We start from the raw sequence: 26831 nt of genomic DNA on the forward strand, positions 1-26831 counted from the left end.
TGTAGTGAAGAGCAGCTTTCCTAAATTGGGGTGTGCTTTGCCTACTGTTGTCTCCTGCCTAATCAGCCCCTCTGTTGACAGGGTTATTGCCAATGAGATAGACCACTGAAATTGTACATCTTAATTTTAGATGTTATGAACATGTCATTAAAACCATCTGTTTTGTCTTGTCATTTTGATAGAACTGATGGAGAAATTAGTCCTTGATGACCCCCAGAGGTGGTTTTTTATATTGTTCCTTCCTATCCAGTAGCCCCAGTATTCATTCTGAACTACAAAGTGGACCTTCATAGCTGAACTTTTAAAATAAACAGCCTGCATCTTCAGCTTGAAGCAGAAGCACATCATTCTAGGCTAAAAGAAGTGATCTCCTTGGTTTGTAACATATAGGATCACCTGGGAAACAATATAAAACAGATACAGAAATACTCAAAATCAACTCAAAAAAAAAAACCCAAAAGGTGCTTGTAAGCAGTTCTACCAAATCAACTGTAACTTAAAATTTGGAAATAAAACAATTTTATTTGAGCATCCTTTTCTCAAAGATATTTCACTTTTTCCAGGAGTCACTGATGTGATGGCCTCACATTTTTTTCCAGCTTAATCTATTGGGTCAAACAATGAACAGATGAAGACAGCGGAAGAATCTGTCTTCTTCTGCCTCCCTTCAAAACATGAAGTAGCTGTGGGCCTGAGTTATGAACATTGTCCTCATCGGGGGCTGGAATAGGTTTTTTTGGCCCCATACAAAAATAATGAGATTGATGACACCAAGGCAAGAGGATGCTTGGGAAACGTGTCTCATTCTTACCTTGCACAAACCAGTTCCACTGCTGGCCACAGGTGGAAGAGACAGACTTTATTTTCTTATGGATATCCCTATCTTGCCCAGCCGTTAACTGACAGTAGAAGTGTACTGTCATTTCAACCAGGAAAGCAGAATGTTAGTTTGTACAATTTTTTAATTTACTGAATAATTGTGTAATTATTGGCTGGAACACCATTGTACTTAGACATGCTGTCTTTTCTAGGTAACATTTCGGACAAGAATCTACCACTGTAATATTAACAGCCAAGGTGTCATCTGCCTGGACATTTTAAAAGACAACTGGAGTCCAGCATTAACCATTTCTAAAGTTCTCCTCTCCATCTGCTCCCTCCTCACAGACTGCAACCCGGGTAAGAGGAATTAACTTTCATTTTGCGTTCATTCACAGTTCATATTCAGTCAGCTACTAGGACGTGGTCAGTGCACTGTTTTACTGCTGCCTACTAAAAAAAGACAAAAATGTAAACTTTAAATGTCATTCATTTAAATTAAGACATAATATAGAAAGAAAGCACAATTTCAGGAGCTCAAGTGCATTTTTAGTACTTGAGAATAAAAATTTTTTAATTCAAAAAAAATAGCCAGTAGAAAATACCTTGTAGTAGGCACTAATTTGAATATTACAACCAGGATATTAGTACCAGGGAATATTAATGAGTTAATAAATATTGAAAAGGAAAGCTTACATTTAAATATGCTGATAATATGGTCTCTGAAAAGAATATTAATAGTACTGACAATGATAGATGTCTAACACAGACTCTACAAATAATGAAAATTAATTTAAATGAGGTTTATTCAATATCCTGGACAGCCAGTATGAGTATTCAAAGCAAGCTGTCATTCTTATTAACTAGCATAGCACTTAACCTCTTCCCTCAGCTCTTTTAGATTTGTTTTCTGCCATTGACCACTAGATCTGTAATTTCCACTTCCTCTTACCCTATTTACCAATGAATGGTTCTGACTGCAGCCTTGGAAAATCGTAGTATATAGAAATTATTGAAGAATCATCAAAGAAAAATTAAGTGATCTATTTATACATTGTGAGGGTTGTTGCTGGTTTATTTTTTATTGTACACTTCAATATTTTTTTAATTTGTCATCTAGTTTTTAAACCTTTAGATTTCCTGGTTTTAAACTTTTCTCCCCAACCAAAGGCTAAAAACTGCTTTGCAAAGGGCAGAATGTGAGATTTGTGTGTAATCAGGAGCTGAGTCAAAAGCTGTAACAGAAGACTGAATTATTTCAAAGCTCAAAATAAGGTGAAATTGGGCAAAAATGCAATTGACCTGTTTTATTTTCCTGTGGGTTTGTTACTGTATATAGCATTAAAACCTGTGGTGTTCCTTCCACTTAAGAGCTGAAGCAGCAGAGGAGCCCCATGTTACCATTTCAGGCACGTTTATTTCAGGTGTGCTGGATGCTCTCTGCTTACATCTCTGAAAGATTTTCTGCTAGTGCCTGCCCCAAAATATGCAGAGGTGCCTGTAGGAAGTCGGGTGGATTGGTTGGTGGCAGAAGTGCAAAGAAAAGCAAATGAATATTTGCTCACATGTCTTAGAGACCAGGTGAAGAGCTAGAGACACTGCAAAACTGTGTTGAAATTGAGAAACTGGCAGTAAGCATGTGCTCACTTGTCACCTCTCTTTGGAGGGACACAGTCAACTTGAAAACTGGCCTCTTTCCAGTAGTGATTTGAAATTTAAAAATTTACTACCTCTGCCCTCTTTTTCTTTCCCTTAGACTATTTTACAGATGCTGTCAAGCAGCAGTTTTAGCTGGCCAAGTGTGTAAGAGGAACACTGAAAACAGTTACCCATAATATATTATCATATGCAACAAGTATACTAAAAACGGGAGGTTATTCTTCTCTTCAGTTTCTTTCAGTTAGTAACTGTAAGCATTGTCATGACCATAGTAAATAAAACAATTTTATGATGTTTCATTTTCAGATGTTCGCTTTAATTACAAAATAGTTTGGGATTTTGTTACTGCTTCATGTTAAAATTTTCTTATGTTTTTTTAAGGAATTAATGCAATTTCTTAATTTGTATTGTAAATTCCTCTCTTATGAGGAGCTGATGGCAGGTAGCTATGAACTACTGAGTCATTTTTGCCTTCCTTTGAGATTGCCCGTTTCATGTTAGACACTTTTTATATTAAAAAGTGAACTTTGAATGTTTCTGAAGTGAAGGCTTGCAAAAATGTTAGTGAAGCGAAGGCTTGCAAAAACTTACAAGTTTCAGCGTATTGTCTAATATTCTACAGCTTGTTCTGGTTCTACTGCCTGTCCCATTATTTTTTAATGACATTTTATCATTAACATGCCATCCAGATTTAGATAGATAGATAGATAGATAGATAGATAGATAGATAGATAGATAGATAGATAGATGGATGGACGGACGGACAGACAGACAGACAGACAGATACATCACTGATGTATATATCAGAGATACATATCACTGAGCTAGATCACATATATATGTACGTATATATACAGAGAAACATACATATATGTATTTTCCTCTCTGTCAGCTGGGAGTAATTTTCTAATCCCTCGGTCCTCTCTTCATCTAACTAGTCTGCCCCTCTCTAAAGGCAGAAACCCAACAGGGGTCTCGATTTGATAAGCAACTTTGAACTCTTTGTTCACCATTCATCAGCCAGAAGCAGATCAGGTCAAATGGAAAGGCAACACTGAATCTCCCACAAACATAAACACTTGGGATGGGTGAGTTTTCCACCCCCAGCGTCTCTGAAGGGAAAAATCAAGTATCAGTTACCCCCTAGTCTTACATTTATGCAAATCTTCATTAGAACAACAAATAGCAGTAAGAATGGCAGCTAATTAACCCTCAGTCATACACAGTGATTAAACAGAGCTGGAGCACAGCTGCAGCTTCATTGGCAAGCGCTGCTATTCTTCTCCAGCAGGCTGAGCAAATGAAAAGAGGTATTTGCTCCTGCCGCTCCTGTCATTCACACAGTAATCTACAAAAGCCACGGAGAGAGTCTCTTTCCTCCCCGGTTATACATCACCGCCCTTTGTTCCCTATCACTCCAGGCAGGAGCGAGTTTGTCCTTTTTAAACAACTAATACAATCCTTTACTCATAAGCTGTCTCAGACCCTTCAGTCCTGATTATTATTAATTGTCTCTATTTTGCTTGGCAGTATCAGCCAGTAAACTGTGTTAATGAAATGTCTGAATTTTGTAACAGCTGGCTGACTTTTTTTCATGGGGGGAAGGGGTGCCGAAGGGTTTGTGTATGAGTGAATCTGTGTGAATTATCTGGGAGCATAACAGAGCCAACTGGAATGGTGTCAGAGAGATGGGAGAGATGATGGGATACACTAGCATTCAGTCCAGGGATTCGTATTTTTCTTTAAGCTGGTACTCTGGGGCACAAAACAGATCTTCTACAAAGCAGGGCCCCAGTCCTGTAAATATTTTGGCATGTGCATGAGCAACCCTATGAAACCTGATAGATACATTCATCTGCATGAAAACGAGTGTGTAAGTGCTCACAGGCTCTGTGCTTGAGCACTGAAAATATTTTCTTCCAGTGCTAGCTGCTAGGGCTTGACTGTGTGGGTAGATAGTTATTCCAGAGTAACTCCATGTGTGGACACTCCCCTCTTTGAAAATATATGAAGTCAAGTCATGAAAAGCTGTCTTACTTGGAGTAAAAGTCAACTCTTAAGTATTCGACTGGAGCCTGGGGAGTGTAATTTCCCACACTGCCTTAATCCAAAGGAGCTTTCAAGTGTGGATGGCCCCTGAGGTTCTGTATTTTTACTGAGCTTGAATTATGAAAACAAATTAATTATTTTTCTATTTAGAGAGCTGGTGATGCTGATCTGGGTTAAAATGCTTACTGTTCTCAGCTAGTCATTGCCACCCCAGCCCTGCCAAAGGTTCTCAAGCCCCAGGAAAATTCTCATTTGCAAATGCTTCAGAGAAAATAAATTGAAACACCAACGAGACTGCACTGCGACTTTTCTCTTTGCGTGGCCTCCTTCTTCACACATTCAATGTCTGAACTTGGCTGGCCTGATTATCCCTGATGTCTGAACAGTCTAACATCAAATCATGTCTGCTTAATAACATGTGGCTAAGCCTTGATTAGGACATCAGAACAAAGCCTGCTACATCTCCCTCACACCGACTTGTTCCCTTTTGGTATCATCTTCCACCTCTAGCTCCTTGCCATTTTCCCCACACACAAGTTCCATGATCAGTGGGGATTTTACTCCTCAACTGACATTCCTGAAGCAAACACTTTGGCACTGCTCCTGGCCCTCTCCCCTGTGCATCAGGTCATCCCAGGCTGCGAGCTCCTGCGATGGGGCTGTGCACGATGGTGCCAGCAGAGGATTAGAGGGGCAGCCTGAGACAGGGAGCAGCCACAGCATTGCTTGCCCAGAAATGTGCCCGGTTAGGCTCTGCTGGCAGCTGTAACCAAAGTAGCTGCTGAGAGGCTCTACAGAGCCTTGCTTGCTTTGCTCTTTAGAAACCTCTGCCGGATTTCTCCCCTGAACTGACTCAGGGGAATTTTATGCCCATGTGTTTTAAAGCAACTCTTATCCTATAGCTTAAGTGACCATTTTCCTGTTTTTCATTTCCGATATATTAATGAAGTACCATCCTCTTTCCTCTTGGTCTTTCTTTGCTGCACACAAACCAGACCTGTGTTTATTAGCCTCCTTCCATAAGAGAGGCTTTCCATTCCCTTGCTCATCCTCACAGCCCTATCATGCCCCTGCATCACGCCGCAGTCATCCTTCCTGAACATGCCTGACTTGTGTGGAGTTCATCGGGGCGTAGCTAGACAGACTAACCCGCTCATCATCACCATCATCTGGGTGGAAATATTTACTGCTCCCTGTTGGATGTCCCTATCTCACTGGCAGAGCCATCGAAGGTTACTTTCTTTCTTAGCCCTGTCATTTTCACTGTTTGTCTGCTTTCTAACTCAATTTAGTGAAATGATGGAGAAAAGGAAAAGGAGGGAAAGGGGAAAGGGAAAGGGAAAGGGAAAGGGAAAGGGAAAGGGAAAGGGAAAGGGAAAGGGAAAGGGAAAGGGAAGGGGAAAGGGCATTAACCTCTGGCAAAGGAAATGCACAAACAACTGGCAACAGTACCTACTTCACCTGGGTCAGCACTAGCCAGGTTAGTTGGTCTGACTCTGCTCTCAGTGGCGTATTATATTAGCAGTGTAAAGCTGCTTGTTTCTTACTATCCTTTAAACCCACCAGAAAGCATGAGACAGTTTGTTCAGTGTTACGTGTAAAGTTTGTTGTGAATGTAGTTTGAAATTGAAGCATACATGTCCTCACAGTAAATGAGTTGGACAGATACTGCTACATTACTTTGATGTGAGCCCCATCAATTTTTATAGGAGTTTCAGTTGCTCAGCATGTCTGAAAAGTAGACTGCTTATGTTAAAAAACTTTTCAATGCATATGTTGAGGTTTCCAAATATAATGTACCTTGGTTAGAAGTGTATGTGCTGTTTTTTACAAGTACTGCCATGAATCATGAATTTACTAGATGGTTTCATACTTTGTTAACCCACATTAAGTAACGTGGCTGTGCAATTTAATGACTTACATTTATGTAAGCACAGATAAACAAAGTCAGACATGATCCTAAGATTATGGGGATCTTTATTTGTCTCACTAAGGGACAGGAGACATGCTTTCAAGCTTTCTTTATATGAGTCATCCTTATGTTTTGCCTTTATCTTCCCCGGAAACTTCTTTGTGTCCATCACAGAGTAGGTATAACTGGCAATTTTGGATAACATACTATTGTTGTTTTTCTATTGCAATTACAAGTTCTCCATGTGGTTTGGCATGATTTAGGTTTGCCTAAATTTTCTGCCAAAAAAATATTAACACCCATACCTGCACCTGCACGAGGGTGAGTGTATTTAGGAAACTTTAGAGATCAGATGCAGTTATTATGATAATCTTTCCCTTTTTTCTTTTTCTTTTTCCTTGTTGTTTTCCTAAAGGTTTGCAAGGTTCTGTATTCTTACAGCTGAGAGTATAAAAATCCCAGTTCTGTCATCCTTTGCAGAAAAGGATTCAATAATGTAATTTAATGCATATCTTTGATCCTCAATGGGATCTGAAACAGCACTTTGGAGAGTAACTTTTCAACATAAGCATAAAAGCCCTAAAAGCCAGAACGGTATTTGCTCTGCTACAAAGCTGCTAGAATTGCTGCTGTCTGTTTCCGGGACCTTTGCAAAACAGTAGTAGGTGGGGAGATTTAAGTCAGACAACATGCAAGGGGAAGAAATGAATTAGCGTACCCTGTCAATGTTAGGTTAATGGTTGGACTAGATGATCTTCAAGGTCTTTTCCAACCTAGACGATTCTGTGATTCTGTACCATCTCAATTTCTCAGCTCATTTCCCTTTCAGCCAGCAGTATACGTTTTTGGAGGGAAGTTGATGTCCTGCTGCAACGCCACTGCCCCATCTGTGGGCAGGTTTACTTTCAGCAGCCTTCCCCGAAGTTCGCTCCAGCCAGGCGTATGCCTGCATGCTTAGCAGGAGGCCTCAGGGTACAGGCACAAGTACAACGTGGATGGATCTGGTGTTTAGAAAGTTTTGAGTGCCTCCACATTTGAATTCGTGTTAGCATTTGGGAAATTTAAGCCTCGGATGAATACTTTTTTGTAGCAATTCCTTAATCTCTACCAATTTGCCTAAGTTATTGACAGGTAAATCTAGATAGACCAGTTAAGGTCTATCTGTCCATGCTGCCAGGAGCTCCTGCCCCCTGCACTGCCCATGGAATTGTCTTCTGCACACCCCAGGCAAAGGGAAGTACGTTCACTTGAACACTGTGTCCCACTGGGAGCTGGAGCTAGCTGCCAGCCTTAAACATGACGCCCACTGACATGCTCCATTCTCCTGACTCTACTTTGGGCTGATCGTCTCTGGTACAGGGACGTTAACATCCAAAATTGCCATGGCCACTTACAAAGCAAGCATGTGTCAACACATAATTTCCACAGGAATAGCTCTGGTTTTTCAGCTGATAAGCTCTAGCCATACCAGCATGCATTTTAATACACTAATAGATGTCCACTAAATCAATAAAAAAGATCTATTTTCAGAATTACTGAGAGATTTGAAAGTGCTAGCCTGTCCCAAAAAAAAAAAAAAAAAAGTTTAAAAATAAATCTAAGGCAGCTTAATAAAGGAAAATGTAGCATAACTGTAAAAATAAAATCTGTTCCATGCTGGAGCGTTTGGCTCCGAGTGAGGATTTGGCTGACTTGTGGTCACAGCTCTGCTGTTTGGCTTCCATATTCAAACTCTAAAATAGCTACCCAGCCCTGGGTAATGAAGAACAGGTCCATGCCCCTCGCCACTCAGCAGACTGGATGTATCTTTTTTCTCTCTGTTCTTCTATACATCTCGATCTAACAGGAAGCATGTATGATGTTTCTCCTCATCTGGTGCTTCTCCATAGCAGAGGCTGCTTTCTGTCAGTGCCAGTTCACCTCAGATGTTCCTTCTGCAATTTTTTAGACTTCCCAATTATCATTCCTTCTTTTCCCCTCACCCCCGGTTGTGAAGTGAATTTAGAAAAACTCTGGATGACAGCAAGTTCAAGGGATGAGCCACTTCTCATTTTCCTCATTCTTGTAATTTTTTTCCTTAAAGCCATAATCTGCACACTTTGCTACTATCAGAAACTTTGCTTCAGAATTCAATCTGATTTTTTCCCTTCCCATTTAGCAGTTTAACAGCTTTGTTCATTTTATCAAAAGGGATTCTTGGTCTTTCCTGTGCCCGAATATATTCTGTACTCGTTTGTAATGAAATTTTGTTTCCTTTTAGAACATTTTTGTCAAGACATATAGAAGACAGGAAAATCATAAATGCTCCTTCTGTAATAATCCAGAACATATTTGAGTAGATTGTCAAGTGTGATGAATATTCTGGAAAATGACTGAAATACTTAGAAGTTGGCAAAACAATATTTAATTTGTCCAATTTTATAAGGCTGGCTAACCCCCACTATTTTGATTCTTCCCTGGCACCCACAGGCTACCAGGTGCAACGTCACAGCACAGTATTATCAGACATACAACAAAATAATCTCGTTTCGCCATATATCCTTTTTGTAAGCAGCAGAGAGTCGTGTAAACAATGAGATTGCTCTGTTGTCTGAGATTATTTATATTCTTTAGCTTGGAGCTGTTTTTCCCTTTTCGTCAGAGTTTATATACTCTGCTCTGTCAGGAAACGGGCAGGTTTCTGGGCTGTTTCAGCACAATGGAAAATGCTCTCTTTGTATCTGGAGCAGGAAAATACTCTATGCTGTGTCACTAAAGCATGGCAGCAAGTGAGACAGGGTAAACAAAAGTTACGAGCGGCGAGGAATCAATTCCTGTAGTAATGTTTTTTAGTTTGTTCTAAGTTGCAACATAACCTTTCTGTCCCTTTTTCAATCTCTGCCTTGGGTTGTCTCCAAATGAAATGAGCTCGCTCCAGAGGCTTTTGCTTGGCAAATACAAAATGTGGTGTGTGGTTGCTCTGCTATCTCGGTGCTGCTGGACTGGGAGCAGAGTAGATGGGTGTTTTACATAAAGACCATCATAATAAGTTGTCCTAAAGGAGCACAAAAGGAAAATGTAGCATAAAACTGATGGCTTTTGTTCTGCTCTCAGTGAGTGCAGAACAATGTCAAAGGTGGGATTGCCTTGGGAAAAAACCGTCACCACCAACTTCATCATGTGAGCAAAACGATCCCATCAATTGCAACAAAGTTCTTTCTGCAAGAAAGTACCTATTTATCTTTAAATACTGTAGGATCCCCTGCCTGTTCTGCAGAACCTGCTATATATTTATTGAAGTAATATGTACATATTTGGACTGATCGTATCATATATTCTACAGCTGATATTTACAAATTCTTGATAGTCTATCAGTGGTTTCTCTTTCCATTGCTTTTAAAACATACTGTACTATACTATCTATACTATAGGATCTCTACAATACTAATTTCTATCCTATAGTTTGAGTCACAGTTTCTCATATTCTGAGCTGGACACTGTACCAGTATGTTAAAGACATTTAGGCACCTAAAGATGCTGGCAGCCAGCCAACTAGGTTTTCAGTACTTCCCATGGGATTTAGGCACCCGAAGTCCCCCTAGGAGACTCTCTGCACTGCCAGGGAGAGACTTTCTGTACATCTGGTCTTTAAATATTTGCCGATACATACACCTATATGTGTTAAACTCTGTGGACATGATCTATAAACATGAAATTAAACATAATGTAAGTGCAAGCAATGCAGCAGGACATTATGAAAATTATACATAGATAAGCACTGAAAGAGAATCATTTTGCTTTGCCATAAAGAGCTGATGAAAATGTTACAATAGTTTGTTCTTATCAGTTGCCTAAGTCCCTTCAACATGAACCCATGACTGTGGGGAATATTATAACAGCAGGAAAAACATTTGTGAACTGTCATTCCTTTAGTAGTTCTCAGGAAAATATGTCTTGGAATATCTCCTAATTATGTGTGCAGGGGGAGAAGGCTTGGATCAGGATTACTATTTATGTTGGCCTAAGTCTTTGCTCTTTTCAGTTGCACATTGACAACACCTTATGCATAGAAGAGGGTTGTTTGTGAGCATAGAGGCATTTCATGTGTTTAGATTTAGGTAATTCAAAGCTCAAAAGATATCATTAAAAATATTAACACAACTATAGAAGTAAAGTTGTTTAGAAATATTTCGTTTTAAACCCCCCATTATGGTTTCAGAAGTATACAGTCTGAATAATTTTTTCTCTGAAAAGTGTCTGGAGTTATTTACATAAGGATATTAGTGAGTTTACATAATTTAGAAAGTGAATCGTACAGGTTGCTTTTTAAAAATAAAATGTGCAATCTGGATTTTGTTGTATCCAAGGCATAAAGCAGTCACTAGCAATAGCTCCAGATACCAGTCACACACGCACTTACCCTATTCTTTTTTTATCTGATGTATCTGTAACTCTGCAAAGAATAATCACTAGAAGGAAGAGTATAGTCATTCTCTAAGAGAAAACCAGTACTACTCAGCTCAGTCAGGTACGTTGCCTGTAACTGCTCATTGCTCAGTGGTTCAGTGAAAAGTGTAAAAATCCTTCAAAGCGCTTTACTCATACAGTAGTACACTGGAGAGGAAATTCCCTCCTAACCACAGCTAATGATCAGATTATGTGTTGAAGCATGAGCTGTAATAGCCTCTGCAATGGTAACTTAGGTGGTGCCATGACTAGTGTGTTTTTTAATTATTTTTTAATTTTCCTAAATTACCTTCTAATATTCCTACCCTGTATTCTTGGATGTGTTTAACTATTTGGTGTATGAAGCATCTACTTCCTTTTAACTTTTGCTAAATGTGTTGGGTTTTTGTTTGTGTTGTTTTCTTACTATGGAGTAAGAAAACTTACTACTTACTTTTTATAATCTTCTTTACAAATTTGCCTGTCACATCTTACTTATTTTGTCTTTTTTTTTCTAGAAGAAATAAGCTTAGTTTTCAACCATTCCTTAAATGGGAAAAGTTTGACCATGCTGCTAATGATGTCTTGTCCTTTTCAATAAGTTTTCTACTCCTATTTTGTTTTTATTTAAGACGAGGTGAGAAAAATTGAACTTCAGACATAATAATACCCAACTATCAGTTTATTAAATGGCATCTGATTAAATCAGAGATTGACTAAAATCTAAATCAGTAGAGGCTTTGTACATCTGTGTCAGGAAAAAAATGTAAAGGGATGGAATTGGCACTCCTGAGAGAAGAGTCTTGTCACTACCCTTAACTGTTCCTAACTTTTATTATTCCTCGAAAGGGGCTTCTAGAACATACAAAATTCAGTCTTATCACAAAATGAAAGTAAAGCTAGAAAAAAATACACCTGGCATTTAGATGGAGTTTTTTTGCATAAAGCCTATAAAAGCGACATGATAAATATACATACAGGGTTTTTAAAAGTCTGTACATTTCTGCTCAAGAAATACAGGGTTTCTTTGAGCTTTACCTTAAACTTTGTTAAGTTAAAAGTATTTGAGAAAATGCATGAGTGATGGATGCTACAAATACAAAAGGTTACAATTCAATTTCCTTCCAATAAGCATGTGTAATTTAAAATAGTACCAATGGAGGTTTCCTATGCCCATTACCTCAGAGAGAAGACAGGTAATTTAGTGCATACACGTAATAAATCTTTGTGTGAACCAAGACCAAAATAAGCCTTCAATGTTAAATGTTTAACAATGTGAAGTATTTAAATAAAGCTATTAGTTATTTCTCATCTATAAAATACAGAATCCCAGCTTAATTAGAGTGAATTCCAAGATACAAAGTAAACTGCCTTTTGCTTTCAAAACACACTCCAATCATTTACAGGCATTACATGTATTTTCTTTGTTTCATGCAGGTTTTGTCTAGCCAATACAGACATGTCCTTAATTACGTTGAAATCTTTTGAACAAAGTAGATAGAATACTTCTGGGCTTAACCAATTCTACTGGATATATTTTCTCACTAATAGAACTTTATATATTTAAGGGAAAAATAATTAAAACTAGAAAATCAATACATTTAGACATCACATTTTACCCGTATTCCTACACTTAATTCTTTAATCTCATAATGATTTAATCTAATATTCATTATTCCCAGTTAGTACAAATAGCTCAAATCTCAGCCGGAATAAACTGGTATCAGATTTTTCATTTAGACTTTGTTCCATTTTACTAAGTGGGGTTTTGGGGGTTGGGGTTTTTTTCCTGTGTACCTTTTTTAACATGAAGGCAAGGACATATTTTCAAATTTCTTGCCATATGTTTCTAACTGCCTATGAACCACCTTCAGGACCCTGATTAGCACAACTATTTTTAAGGCTGCTTCTTCCTGTTCTTAAAATACAATTATTCTTGTTTCACCGTGGAAATCACACTGCTCCACATTCTTTAAGCTCCTGAAAAGAAGCCTGCTACATTTGGCTCTCTAACAGATTCACGAGAATGTAGAGTCAGTCCTGAAAAGCAAAATTTAAAATCCTGGATATAAGTATGTTAGCTATTAAATCATTTAGGCTCACTTTCTTGAGTAAAATTTCAGCAATTAGTATTCTTAAGTCGTTCAGATTCTACCTTCAGAGATGATTTACACTACTGCAAGACATGTCTCTTATTTTGCATGGCTAATTTTCTACATTATTCAGCAGGGGAGGAAGAAGCGGTTGTTTGTTTTTTACAGTTTTGCAGATCTATCAAAGGCAACAAATAAAACAAATTATATGCAGTGTGTGTTTCAGAATCCCTATTTTCACAGCAAATTAAGTTCAGGTGCATTAACTGGAGTAGCAGACAGTTACTTAAATAGCAAAATGTATGGTGTAATTGTCCCAAATTTAAGCAGGGGCTGTACTGTAAGATTTCACATTCATATAGGATACAGAAATAGAGCTCTGATTAGTAAATTGTTTGTAGAATTTTCCATCTGTACAAGGCTTAAAAACAGGCCCTTCTATGGAGTGGAGCATTTGCAATTTTAAGATGAATCAGATTTCAGAAAATTCTCGAGGACCAGAATCCTCATTGTTTGGGTCTTTATAATACTGATTAGATAAAGTGTCATGAAAGTAGAACTTACTGTAAGACACTGTAAGACATATTATACTAGCAGGAAGAATGCCTTCATGACCTTCCATGTCTTTTCCATCTCTACCTTGTATAGATTTTTTCTACAGCTCAAACTTAGGACTTTTTGTGCCAACACCTGAAATCATTTGGCAAAGTGATTATCATTTAGTCAGGCATGACAATGGAGTTGAATGTGACCCCTCACACAGGAAAGATAGGATTTCCAAATAAAGTTGTTTTACCTATTACTAAATATGAAATTATTGCTGTAAATATCATAAATTCAATCTTTACTTAGCATTGCCCTGTAACTTCATTGCAACTAATCCAGGAGCTAAACCTGCCAACATGATGAATGCTAATTATTTTGTTTAACCTGTTTTTCCTTCTAGTCCTTTTAGTACCTGTTTGTAATTAAGCTTAATTATATTCATGTTCTGAAGTTAATTTAGAAGTGGATAGTCCATTTGGTTACTAAAATGAGGTTATTTTCTCACTCACCTGCGATTCCTCAGTCATTGCCAGAGTTTGCACCACCCTGCTCCCTTCATATGATAACCCATGTCACCTCAGTGATCAGCCTCCAGAAATATGACCATAACTGACCTGTACCAATATTCAGGGCAGGATGCTACTCTAGTTTTCATACTTCCTTCAGCCACTGTTTGTTGGAACAAGCATCTTCCCTGGATACCTCTTTTGGTAGGGCAGTATTACTGCAAATTCTGCAGCACTCGGGGGATCAGAGTTCACCACTCCGAACTGTCAGAAACTTGTCAAGCATACACGTTAGCAGTGAGACTGACTCCAGAGTTCCCTGTCCCATACTCTGCTGAGATGGCACCTATTTCCTACATTTATAGTGCAGTAGCATTTTGGGCCGCCTCCTCCCAAATAATATGGACCACAGATGCAGATGGCAATGTGAGGCACGGTCCCAACATGCACGCACACAGCCTGGCTCAAACGACCCATGCCTGCAGTCCAGAAAAACCCCAAGAAGCCAGCCCCATCAAAGAGAGCATCTGGGCCATACTGACAAAAATCCTGAACAAATTAGTTTCCAGGCATTTTCCTTCCACTACCTCTTGATGCAGATATAAACTTAGACACGTCTGAGCCAGATACAGCCTGTGACTTCCTTCCACATGTTCCGTAGGAGAAAGGGAAGTATAGAGAAGGAATGGAGAGGCCTGACTGTTTTTTGAGTAATTCTTGGGTAACAGTAAGAGGTGTATTAATGCAAGGCACACCTAAGTTCCTATTCCTGTTCCAAGGGATGTTCCAACTTGCCAAGGGATTTCAGGCCCTGGCCTATGAAAAAGAGTCCTACAGGCCTTTAGTAGGGATAAAATTCTTCATCAACCCCGGCTTTTGTAAATGCAACTCTCTTGCATTCATTTGACAGTTTGTATGGGATTTCTAAACACAATTTTGGATTTAAATGCATCAAATTAATAACGAGATTTAATAGGACCAGAAGGAGAAAATCAGATTAAACCAAAATAAGCAGCATTCGTAACATATGTAGCCTTTTCTAGTTACTCCAAGGATTAATTGCAATAAAGGAGCAAAGGGATAAGTTCAAGAGCAGGATTCAGATGACTCCTGCATCTAACCTAAAATGATCCTGATGTGTTTAAGTTGAAGATTGTGGTATTGCTCACATTCAAACCCTTCCCGTAAAAGTGAAGATGCCTTTAGGACTCATTTTTCTCTCAGTGTCTAAATGCCACCAAAGACCAGACCATGCGGTAACACTTCCTCCCCTCCCCATCCCCTGGGAATCCACATGGTAAGTGGATCCTATTGGACCACCTGGTTTTCTTACAGAGTAATCTACTTTTGGTACATGTGATTATAGGATGTCTAACACTGCACAAAGCACGGTCACAGGGAGTGCCTTTACACCCAGTTGCTTTGGGATTAAACTGTTAGTTCAGGATGTGTAAGACCCATAGGTCACTTGTTTGCCTGGAGATGATGATTAGTGGGAAGAGACAAATCTAGAAGAAAACTGCTTCTTTTTTCTTTAAATGAAAGAAATGCTAAACACACTGAAATTCCTATATAATAGCTATCCATCCCTTAGGAAATCTTCAGACAAATTTACCATCCACACTGTTTTTCTGAAAATACAGTTACGACCTTATGGATACATGCCAGTTACTTTATGCATTTTAGCATTTTGGTTGCTTGACAGCATTTTAAGATCTAACTGCTGTGATTTCCTTATTTTCCACTCAGTCGTCTTCCACAAGGTAAATGCGTATTGCTGTAACTTTTCCTGCAAATTTTATCAAGCCATGTGCCATGTAATGTCTTTCATATCAAGTTCTTATTTACAAACACCTTTTTATTTTTTTTTTTCTAATAACAATGACTGTTTCTCAATTGAGTTCATTATTATGAACCAATACATTGCTAATGTATCTGTGCTTTTAATTCTGAGATGCATCCAAGCATCAAAATGAAGTGTGTTATTTCAGAACTTTAATTGTTACAGCATGCTGGCACTTCTAATAGGTGAATGTTTTTCCTTAATTAAAGACAAGTCTTCAAGACCAGTACACCCTGCCTCGTTGATCCATGATTGCCTCAGCTAACTCTCAGTCAGCCAGTGAAGTTTATAGAAACCGTGCTAAAAACCGAAGACTGAAAAAAACCTTACTCTTTAAACAAGAATGATTTCCCTTGGCAAGATACAGAGATGAATCACTGCCAACACTTTTCCTTTAAGAGCCATGTTAGTAAAATTGGGCCAGATAATACTCCTTATTTCTGAAACATCTTTTTCTTAGGCAGCCTCATATTTCACACAGATCTGTGGTAGGTAGCCTGACAGCAGTCAAATGCAAGTCTAGAGAGAGGAATTAATTTCTTCTTCCATGTATCCAAAATGGGTATTTTAGTAAATGGATGTTTTCTAAACTGGATTTGCAGAGCTCTTTTATTTTTAAAGATAGGTAACATTTTTCTCCAGACAATAGTTTGGACATTGGAGTCAAGTCACACATGCCTTAATATCTGTGTAACTTCGATCATTGTATGGACTAACAGAAGTCAAATGTGTCTCTGACAATTCTACAGAGCTGAAAATTTAGAGTCAAGTCATGGATATCAGTCTCTTTATGACACACCTCTATACGGCCACATTTACCACAGTATCCAGATACCTCACAATTTTTAACATATTTATTCTCAGAATATTCTGGGTGATGGAGAAGCATTAGTCCAGTTTTACAGATGGGAAACTAAGGCACCACTGTAAGACCACTTAATTTTCTTGGAGTCATCATGACTACTTGCAAACTGTGAAGACCAAGAAGCACTCTGGAGTTTCATCTCTTGCGAGCAGTATGACATGACCACTTCCCTGCTTACCTGCCCAGATGTGCACCCTGGCTACACCTTGGCTGTACAACAGAACAAAACCTCTGGGTCTTCCATGCTTTACCTCACTCTCACTTTCTCCTCCTGCACCTGGTCTGATTTCTCCCAGGAAAAAGACTTTAGGTGTATAGCTAGAGAGGTAGCCAAGGACTGGATGACTGAGTGACCAGGACTATGGGATGTACTGGTGGACACAACTTCATAGAAAGCCTGGTGCAAAACTAAGTCTCCTTTAGCCCTGCTTTAGCACAGTGACCACTAGGTCAGCTTTCCTATATAGGGACAAAAACTTTTGGCAAACTTAGGCTTTAAAGTTACACAGTTCCTAAGCTACAGTGTATAGTTTTCTCTTAGTTCTCTAGATGCAGAGGTGGTTAGTGTAAACATCCAGATCAGTTTCCAGAGATTGTGTCTCAAGTTCTTATGCATCTGCCCTGTATTTACTTATCTCCCACATTATACCTGGAAAGACAATCCTGGGTTTTACCTGAAACTGGGAAGTGTCATAACAAAGTTAGCCTTTGTTTCCTCTACCTCCAACACATTGGATCACCTTCTATGTAAGAATGTGATGTCAAAGGATATCTTACTGCATCTCTTCTTACTTTCCTTTGGTGGGAACAACCCTTGAAGGTCATATGGTTGTCCACGTTGTCAAAGCCATGTCAACCATGGTAGCCAGCCTAATGAGGCACATGTAAGGCAATTTCAGCAGACATATTTTGAGGTTTTAGCACACTGACATAGCCTACATATGTTAGATTTTTTTCTATTGAGTGTTGAGATGTGACCAACAAATCTGCAAAACTAATTCCTGAAATGAGAAGCAGGCTTCATTATACTCCATGTCATATGATTTCTGCTGTAAACTATAATTGCTAAAATTGGTAACAGCTTCACTGACTTTTTTCCTCGTAGACATTAGACCTTTCTAGAATTTGTTCCTTTCTCCTCTGAGGATTACCTTTTTTCTTTACTGAAACAATTAATTTTATTTGTTCTCTTTTTTTTACACAGTGTTTATTGATCCCTTTATCATTCTTCTGTACAAAGACCCTCACAGATGTTTAAATACATTCTATATGGATAGTTGGAACTGTGATTTTATGAAAGTCAGAAATAAATTGTAGTTCAGCTTGTAGGGTGTGTAAAGCAATTCAGAGCCCTGCTGCCACCCTTTGTTCTGACTTGAATCACTCTGTTGTTCCAGTCCCTACGCGTGTGTTGATCAGACTTCCAACCGCGAGGCTAGTTTTATTGCCGCACAAACAGGGATTAGTGCTGCGCTGCACTCGCTTTCACTTGTGCCCTGATTTTGAGCACTCTTTTCAAAGCTGAAAGGTTAGTGGAGTAATTCAGTGTGCCACTTCACCTGTCTCTGCCTCCAAAGAATTACTTAGTCTGTGCATTATTATTAATGATAGCAAAAGAGAGCAACACTGCTGTTGTAAGATCACTGAAGGATACTATGATGCATTTCACATACCTCATTTTCCACATCAAGACTCACAGTATCCTTGACATGGTCTTCTAGGAGTTCATTAAGTTTAAAACAGGTGACATGTGGCTAACTATGGAAACTTCCTGAGGCAAAGGGACACTATAAATAAAATTACTCACAAACAATTCATCTTCTCTTAATCTCTTCCTCTTGGAGTATTAAATTGTTCTATGACATATTTGTTATAGCATCTCTCACACTGCCTTTGTCTGCAGTTTTCACTGACTGGTGTTATACCACTAGCCCGGATGCCACTGAAAGCAATGTAAGAATATATAATTAGATATTAAATAAATCTTTTTAATTAAGTTTAAGGATGTTTTTGGTGTGCACCAAGCTGTCACCATTTGCTGTTAAGAAAACTGATGTTTCAGTGAATTATTAGTTTCTGCTTTTTTCCTAATCTTAATTTTTTTTTAGTTTGCCTTTTGGGACCTAATTCTTAACAGTTGGTATAATATTAAAAACCACCAAAATTTGGTTCAGAAAACCTAACTTTCACTGCAAACCAGTATGGGAATATATTCTGTCCTGCACTGCTATTCGCACTGAAATCACCAAACAAAACGTAGTTACTGAAAATATGAACTTTCAAGGCAACCAATCCTACCTGTGCTGTTGTATAAAGATGACTCCAAGGCAGATATCCTATAGATGACATACAGAGCACCTGGACTTTTCCTAGAAAAAAGCGCACAAAACCCAAGCACTCCCCATTTTTTAATTGAAAAAGAAATACAGCAGAATATTTGGAAAGAGAAGCAGCCCTAAAAAAACCAATTAGTATTCCATAAACCAAAAGCTCTTCTAAATGTGTACCTGAAGTTCAAATAACTAAAAAATTACTTGTTTGTTTTCTTCTATATTTCACACAGCCTGTCCCAAGAAAAGGAAGCAGATTTAATTTTTGGTGACTGATGTTTCAGTACAGGCAGTTCCATAGAGCCTCTCAATGGGATGCCCTCACAGCTATGAGAAAGGAGTCATTTATATCTTAGGAGATGGAGTAAGACCTTTCAAGTTGCATCTAACCTTTGGAAATTCTTCCAGTTCAATTCTGCTTCTTGAGCTGGAGGCCAATTCTTCCAAATTCCCCCTAATACCGAACTGAATCTAAACCTGAACAAAAAAAAACCCTATATTGTAAATGTTTGGCTAGAGAAACTGTGAGATTTTTATAGGGCTGTGGGTTTTTTTAGTTTTTAAGGTGCTCCAGAAATCTCTCTGAGAACCCACGTGTGATGGTGTAATAACTTGCTCCATCGGCTGTTCTCTATTAAAACTGTAAAATACTGCAATAGAAATATAATTCTACTTTATAAATGCTCATAAAAAAATATATAATGCATACAAACACCCATAATGTACATTTTAAGTCTAAATGTGTGTCTCTTTAACCACGTTGGCACTACCAATTGGAATTTCATTGCATATCATGTGGCTGATGGAGAAGGCACATTGAAATCAAGCTGTTAAACACACCATCTCCATTTTTTATTTCACTAGAGTATGTTTGCTGTATTTTTAAAAGAGCATTGAAAAGCCCAGGAGATGAATTCTGCTCTGAAATTGCTATTTGCTGACATAGAAATAGCTGTAAAAATACAACTGGAGTAAAATACAGTATAGCAATATATTTTCATTTATTTGGGGGAAAAGTAGTTTTAAAGAAGAATTATAGTCTGTCTTCTGAATGATAAAGCAGTATAACTAGCTTTAAACACAGCTGAAATTTTATAATGACCAAATCTCAGCTCATCCAAATCCCCAATAGCATTAACTCCCTAGAATTGGGCTGTAAATTTGATTAGCCTTACAACAGACATGAGACACAAATGTTCTTCCTTATACAGTCATATTAAGTGGCTGCAAAAGAAGATGACAAGGCATTGTAGAGCAGCACATCCAACCTTTTTAAGCTAGGGACAAGCTCCAGCTTGCCCAGCTTTGAAAACTATGTTTAAATACAGAGTGATTTCATGAATTCTGATACAACATGAGGATTACATATGGTGAGGTGAGGGGGGATTTAGCAGCTGCAGTCTTCCTATAAATCATCCAGAAGCTTTTCTTCATACTTTAGTTCTCTTGATTGACATTTTCTATGTGAGGTACATGGCTGAACCTTAGCTTCTGTCCATGCTTGTTTAATTTGGTGCTCTTTTTATATATTTTCATTACTATTGTGCAGTCCTTCAACATGAATTTTGATGCTGTAACTCCTGATATGTTTCAATTTTACATGGAACTAATCAGAGTATAGGATAAAATTTTTTCTTTAAACTGGCTAACAGTTACAGAGGTGTCCTAGGGCCAATTTCTAGAGTGAGAGTCAGGGACTAGAAGGAACGGTAAATTATGAGCCCTTAAGATTTCCATGTCCACAGAGTTGTAGCAGCTTCTCTGGTGAGCTGGTGGCATGCACCACGGCACAACTCCCCACACGTGGCTGTCGCAGCCAGCACCACCCACTATGCTGCTCCCGAGTTTCGGTGCTGCTGAGCACCACACGCAATTACTCTGCCTCATCCCAGCTTGCTGAGGCTCCAGTACCCTGAGGGATGGGGTACCTGGGGCTCTCAAGCCAGTCACCATGCATCTGGTGATCCAAGAGGTCCCAAAGGACACACCTCCCAGCAGGCCAGGAGCTGCAGTTTTGCTGTTATTGTTACTATTTTATTGTAGTTTTATTTTCATTTCTTTCACCAGGTTGTTCTGATAACACATTTCTGGCGTAGTTTTATATTCTGATCCCCTGGTTTTCATTGTTGTTTGGACACAGTCCCATTTGGAGTGAATTTCTGAAATGAACCCTGATTCACTGATGAATCACACTACTTCTAAAACAAAAATAAAAGAAAAAGCACGAGTGGTTTACTGATTATGCAAACAAATTTCTAACATCAAGAATAAAACCACAGATACATACAAATGGAAAATAAGAAACAGTTTTATGGTAATGAGAAATGGAAACATGGGAAAAATTCTCAATTATGAATTTTGAGATCCAGTATTCCTTTTTATCTCTTAATTAGACAGTTTACACAGCAGTTGTTTTATAAATACATATTTGGCCCTACTAATGGAGATTTCACAGTACTCCTTAAATAGTGCAGCCCGGCTGAGAACCAGGTGGTGCTCAGCCATGTGCTACTTAGTTTAGGGGATAAGTGGGAATTATTGTTTCTTTCTTGTATTTGTTATTTTGTAGGTCTTGGACACTATAACCAAGGCTCGTGCATATTGGGAATTAAATCTTTTAATTGTTTTAATTAAGGTGCTTCAATTTATCCTGTAATCTCCAGTTTATTGCCCCATCCCTGTGAACTGCATAGTGATGGTGACTCATGAGTCATTAAGTGTTGGGAGACCTGTCTCCTTGGGCCTGCCAGCCGGCTCGCTCCTTCACCAAGGACAATATGGCCTGGGCTTGAAGCTGCCCATGCAGGTGCAGAAAGAGACCATTTGCATTTCTGGAGTTGACACATCGTCCTTATGTCCTCCAGCACAAATGCAGTGTGCTGCACTGAATTGGCCAGTGTGCCACTGGTTGGGTGGCTCTGGTCTGAAGTTAAAATTTCCCTCCTCACCAGCTGTCCTGACTTCCCAAACAAAGCAGTTGTGCCTTCTGGTGGTTTTACGGATTCACAGGAACTGCTAAAATAAGCCAGCTCTTCAAATACCTGTTGAACAGTCCTTATTAATGCCCTCATAAATAACAACATATAATGACAACACACCTCCCGACCCTCTGACAGGGATGTGAAATAGCTGGGTCTCTCTGGCAATAACTATTTTTCTGTTTCTTCAGTTTGGAGTCTCATATGATCAAGTGACTTTGCCAGCTGTGGGTTTGTTCTTAATTTATTTAGTATTGTTATACCAAATAAAAGGTATAGCCAAACTGCAAAGAACAATGTTATTACTGTTATTACCAAGAGCACCTTTTAGTAGCGTCGGCTTGGCAGCTGGCTGTGGGTATAGCTGGTCCTGCTCATGCTACAGCAGGCAAGGACCTCTCTTTGCTTCAGCAGTCCTGCTTCACATGGGCAGACACTGATGGAGGGAGGCACTGACTTGAGGGAAGCACCCCAAAATGACAGTTGATTCACAGGTCACTCTCGGTGGGAATTTACATACCTACAAAAAAGCTATGTAGACCTCAGACATCTTGCAGGCTGTCACCTCCGCTCTTTTCCCAACTGCCAAACAAAACACTGCAAAGACAAAGGCTTGAATATATGCATAAATAAACAGACCAGTTCCCTACATCACCGGGCTTCAACAGATTTCCACATGTTCTTATCAAGAACTTCTCTCATTGATTCTCCCACCTCAAAAGAAAGTAGACACTCTCCCATGCTGGGAGGAGTTAAGAGGAAGGGCCTGTCCCTTCCAAATTCTTGCAAAGATGTATGTTGTTAAAATATTTCCTTGCTCCCAAAAGGAAATATAGATGGAAACCCACACTAAGAAACCAAACATTGTAATCTATCATCCAGGATTGGGGATGATGATAGGATCCTCAGTATCCTTTCAGTGTATAAAGGAAATTAATTTACAGCTCTCAGTGTGAAAGACACGCTTTCACGAAACATTTATCCCACACATAAAAGACTTTCGGATTTGAACTGGGTAAACCTTTACTATAGCACATCACTTTTCACTGACTCACATAAGGTTTTATAAAGGTCTTAGTGGCAGCACTTTACGCGCTAAACCTCATTAAGCACTTGCTGCGTTCCAGATGATAATGCCATAATATTCTTGCAACCCATCACAGCCAGATGCCTCAGAAGCCAAACCTCACATTCCCCAACAGCATGAAAACCGGCACATTCATCAAATTTTGCTCCAAGGATTCCTTCCAAGTTCAACCCTTAGTCTCCGTTTCTCCATGGGTCTGTGAAAGTGTTTCTTTGCACAGTGGTGTCACATCCAAGGAGGGTGTGGGAATTCACAGCAGTGCTGTCAGGCTCATCCCCAGGCTACATTACACTATGACAAAGTTTCCCTATGGCTACTCCCTAAATTTTTTGCTGAGAGAAATTTTGCCCTTTCCCATTGCTCAAGTTCCCCACTGCAGTGTTTCTCAAACCTCATTCCAGCCATGAACAACTTGGCACTCCTTAAATACCTGTAGACTGTTAGCCTCCTATTTGCACAGAACAAAATCCTTCTGTTAATCCCCTATATAGTTCTTCTCCTTGGCTGAGGAGTTAAAGGTGATACACTTTATAGTCTGAAACTTTTAAAATGTCTCTTAGATCAGATATGCTTCTTTGACACTCATGTATGTAAAAATAGCAAAGTGCAGGCCTCAGTGACCTCCTCTGGATATATTAAGATATTAAACGTAAGCATATGCAGTAAGTGTTTGAAGGACTGAGACTACAGGGACTTAGTACACTGCAGTCACAGCGATAACTCACCTTACTGATTTAGAAGGTGCAAACCTAAGATTCAAATCACAGGCCCTTCCTGAAAGTGTTTTTCAAAGCAAAAGATTTTTTCATTAGCTATTATTCACTAATATTCAGTAATATTGGCAGTAAGCCATTCAATTGATTTTTGGCTAAACCGATGTATTTCTCTTATCATAAACTCTTACTGTCAACAAACAAACAAAAAAGCCCAGATTTACTCTGCTTTGTGGAAGGCCTGACATCTAGTCCCAGGAATTTCAGTGGTTAATAATGCAAACACCACACTCAGATTACGACCGGGGAAGCCAAGATTCATATTGTTCAATGGCACCATCTTCAGTCAACCACAAAGCTGATTATTAACTGGCTTTCAGAAGAAGTCATGTTCATCTGTCTTAAGTCAGGAAAAAACATGGTATCAGTGCTTCTGAACTTGCATGGTACAATCTCAGGAAATTTAGTGTTGCAGGAGAAATATCAAGAGTATGGGTTCCCCCAAAAAAAGGAACATTTCTATACATTTTGTCTGCTTTAAACAGAGAAGAGAAAAATGTTGTCTGAAAAAAAAATGTTGATTACATACAGTCACTTCTGGGAAAGTCTAGTCTTGGTTTGTTTTTCTTAGAGGGTTGACTGGTTTTGATTAATTATTTGTGAAGTAATTTGTAGATCCAGACCAAATCATGCAGCATCTAAATCATCTGAGCATGAATGTTCAGAAAGATCCCATAAATTAAATACCAGTTCCCAAAGTTTGGAATTAACGTTTGTTACTTTGAAAATAGTACTTACTGTCCTAATTCCTTATCTTCCTTTATGCTTTAAAACTAAAAGTATTTAAAAAACAAAAACCCAAACAAAACAAAAAAAAAAAAAAACATTGAACCTGATAATAGAATTAGAACCCATCTTCTTCTTAGGTGGTAGTATAGATATTTGTGGGAGTACAATACCATAAATAAATGACATGGTATGTTTATTCTCAGCACCTGAAAGTGACTTTTAGCTCAAAATAAAATTATTGGAACATCTGTTTGTGAGGCAGAATTTTGGAAAATGGTTTTAGTTATATGTTTACCAGAAACATATAGCTGATTGCCAGCCAACCCCTCCCCATCTCCTTCTTCCTTTCTTCCTGTATGCAAGCATGCTTTCAAAATGGGACTAGTATTTGTAGGCACCTTGTTCTTGCAGTTAAACCTAAAAGAACTGAATGAATGTGGATCTAAGAATAGCTTTTTCATCCTTCCAAGGTTGACAAGTATTTCATGGTTTGTGTTTCCTTTTCAGCTGACCCCCTGGTTGGAAGTATTGCCACTCAGTATATGACTAACAGAGCAGAGCACGACAGAATGGCCAGACAGTGGACCAAGCGATATGCCACATAGGAACCTACTCTAGGATTTGCTGGACCTGTGCAAGCACATTCACTAAGTGCATCAATAGCCCTCCCCTTCATTCTTATTTTTTATTAAATTTTGAACCATTTTGTGACAAGGTTGTCCTTACTTTCTTTTTGGTTTTATTTTTATTTTTATTTGTTGGGGGTTTTTTGTTCTGTTAACTTGAAAGTTGTTTCCCTCAAATGTAGACAGGGAATTTTGGTTATCAGTGCAAAGAATGTTGGATCTGTAATAGTATAGAGCTTTGTCACAAAGCTTTGTATTAATGTGTGGGGTTTTTTTTTCTTTCACGTGGTTTTTGGGAAAACAAATTCAGAATTATATCTCGTTTCTACTTAAATGTAGTGTTTAGGGTTATTTTTTTGTACTGAAGTCTTTAATGGTGGGTGCATGCTACTGGGAACAAGTTTTGTATAAAAGCTTAAAATCAAGAATCACTGTGCATTACTAAGACTGTGTTTATCACTAGCCTTCTGTTTCCCACACAAAAGGCTATTGCGTTGAACAAATTAATATGTATTTTGATTTACTTAAAAAAAAAAAGTGCTTGTAAATTTCTTAGGGACCTGCCACTTTTGACTGTGGATCAGTTGATGTACACTTGTATTATTAAAGCACTCAATAAAACACTGTGGCTGATAAATGCACTTCTTGCAAGACAGTGCTTTTGCGTTTGTGCAGTATAGGCTGCATAGTCCTCACATAATACAACTGCAGGTTAAGCAACTATTTTTAGACCTAAACTATTAATTTCTTCTCAACAATGCATTTCTTAACTTAGAATTCTTCGCTGTGTATATCTTTCATATACAAACATCTTCCAGATTTTAAGGCCTTTCTTTCACATGCAGGTTGCTCAGCTCAGCTCTTCGGAAGCCTCTTGCTGCATCTTTTATGCTATGGCTTCACTATATCCATCTTGTTGCATTTAAAATAGTTGGTTATAAAAATAGCCTTGCAGTGAAAGCAGAATATTGATGATGATTTTATACAGCAGGCCTCATTTTGCCTTTCTCCGAGCTCTTTAATTGTAAAAGCAACCGTTATTTGAAAAAATAAATGAAGGTTTTCTATGGGAAAATTGAGCCCATTGCACCAGTCATTCCCAGCACGTTCAATGGCAAGGGTATTTCTATTCAAATTTGACCTTCAGGCTAATTTTAGATATGCAGCCATAGAAGGAAAACTTCTACTTGGCTAAGGAAATGTGTGGGTGTTGTGATTTAGAAAATATATACTGTGATGCTGATATCTAAATGCTCTTTGTGTTGCAAAGCATATTGGAAAATCCCTGTCTCATATAACTGAACGTTACAGATGCTATATAGAGTGCTTGCCTGCCCTCTCCCCTCTCTCCTTGCCTCTTATGCTTAAAGAAGATCTTATCTTAAAGCAGATGCATTACAACAGGGACAGTATAAACATACAGGGTGTCCCAATCCCATTACCCTCCAACCCAGTCCAACCATCCTGAAACATAAAGCAGTCAAGGTGACATCATAGGGCCTCCACGCCAACCACTGCACTGCTCAGCATTTCCAGGCTGTTTTGATTTTCTCTCAGCCATTTGCTAATACCTGAACAGATGCACAGCTTG

At 38.6% G+C, this 26831-nt stretch overlaps 1 protein-coding gene across 2 annotated transcripts in view; it reads left to right on the plus strand.

Moving 5' to 3' along the window:
• Positions 1–25881, plus strand: part of LOC141934208 (ubiquitin-conjugating enzyme E2 E2) — a 219983-nt gene extending 194102 nt beyond the window's left edge. For both annotated transcript variants that reach the window (XM_074849548.1, XM_074849554.1), the window contains exons 5-6: positions 1032–1179; positions 25122–25881. In XM_074849548.1, coding sequence (XP_074705649.1) covers positions 1032–1179; positions 25122–25219 — 246 coding nt within the window. In that variant the 3' untranslated portion in view covers positions 25220–25881. The remainder of the gene's footprint in view (positions 1–1031; positions 1180–25121) is intronic.
• The last annotated feature ends 950 nt before the right edge of the window (positions 25882–26831 follow it).

This window comes from Strix aluco, chromosome 1 (genome assembly GCF_031877795.1).
Source record: "Strix aluco isolate bStrAlu1 chromosome 1, bStrAlu1.hap1, whole genome shotgun sequence".
Classification (NCBI taxonomy): Eukaryota; Metazoa; Chordata; class Aves; order Strigiformes; family Strigidae; genus Strix; species Strix aluco.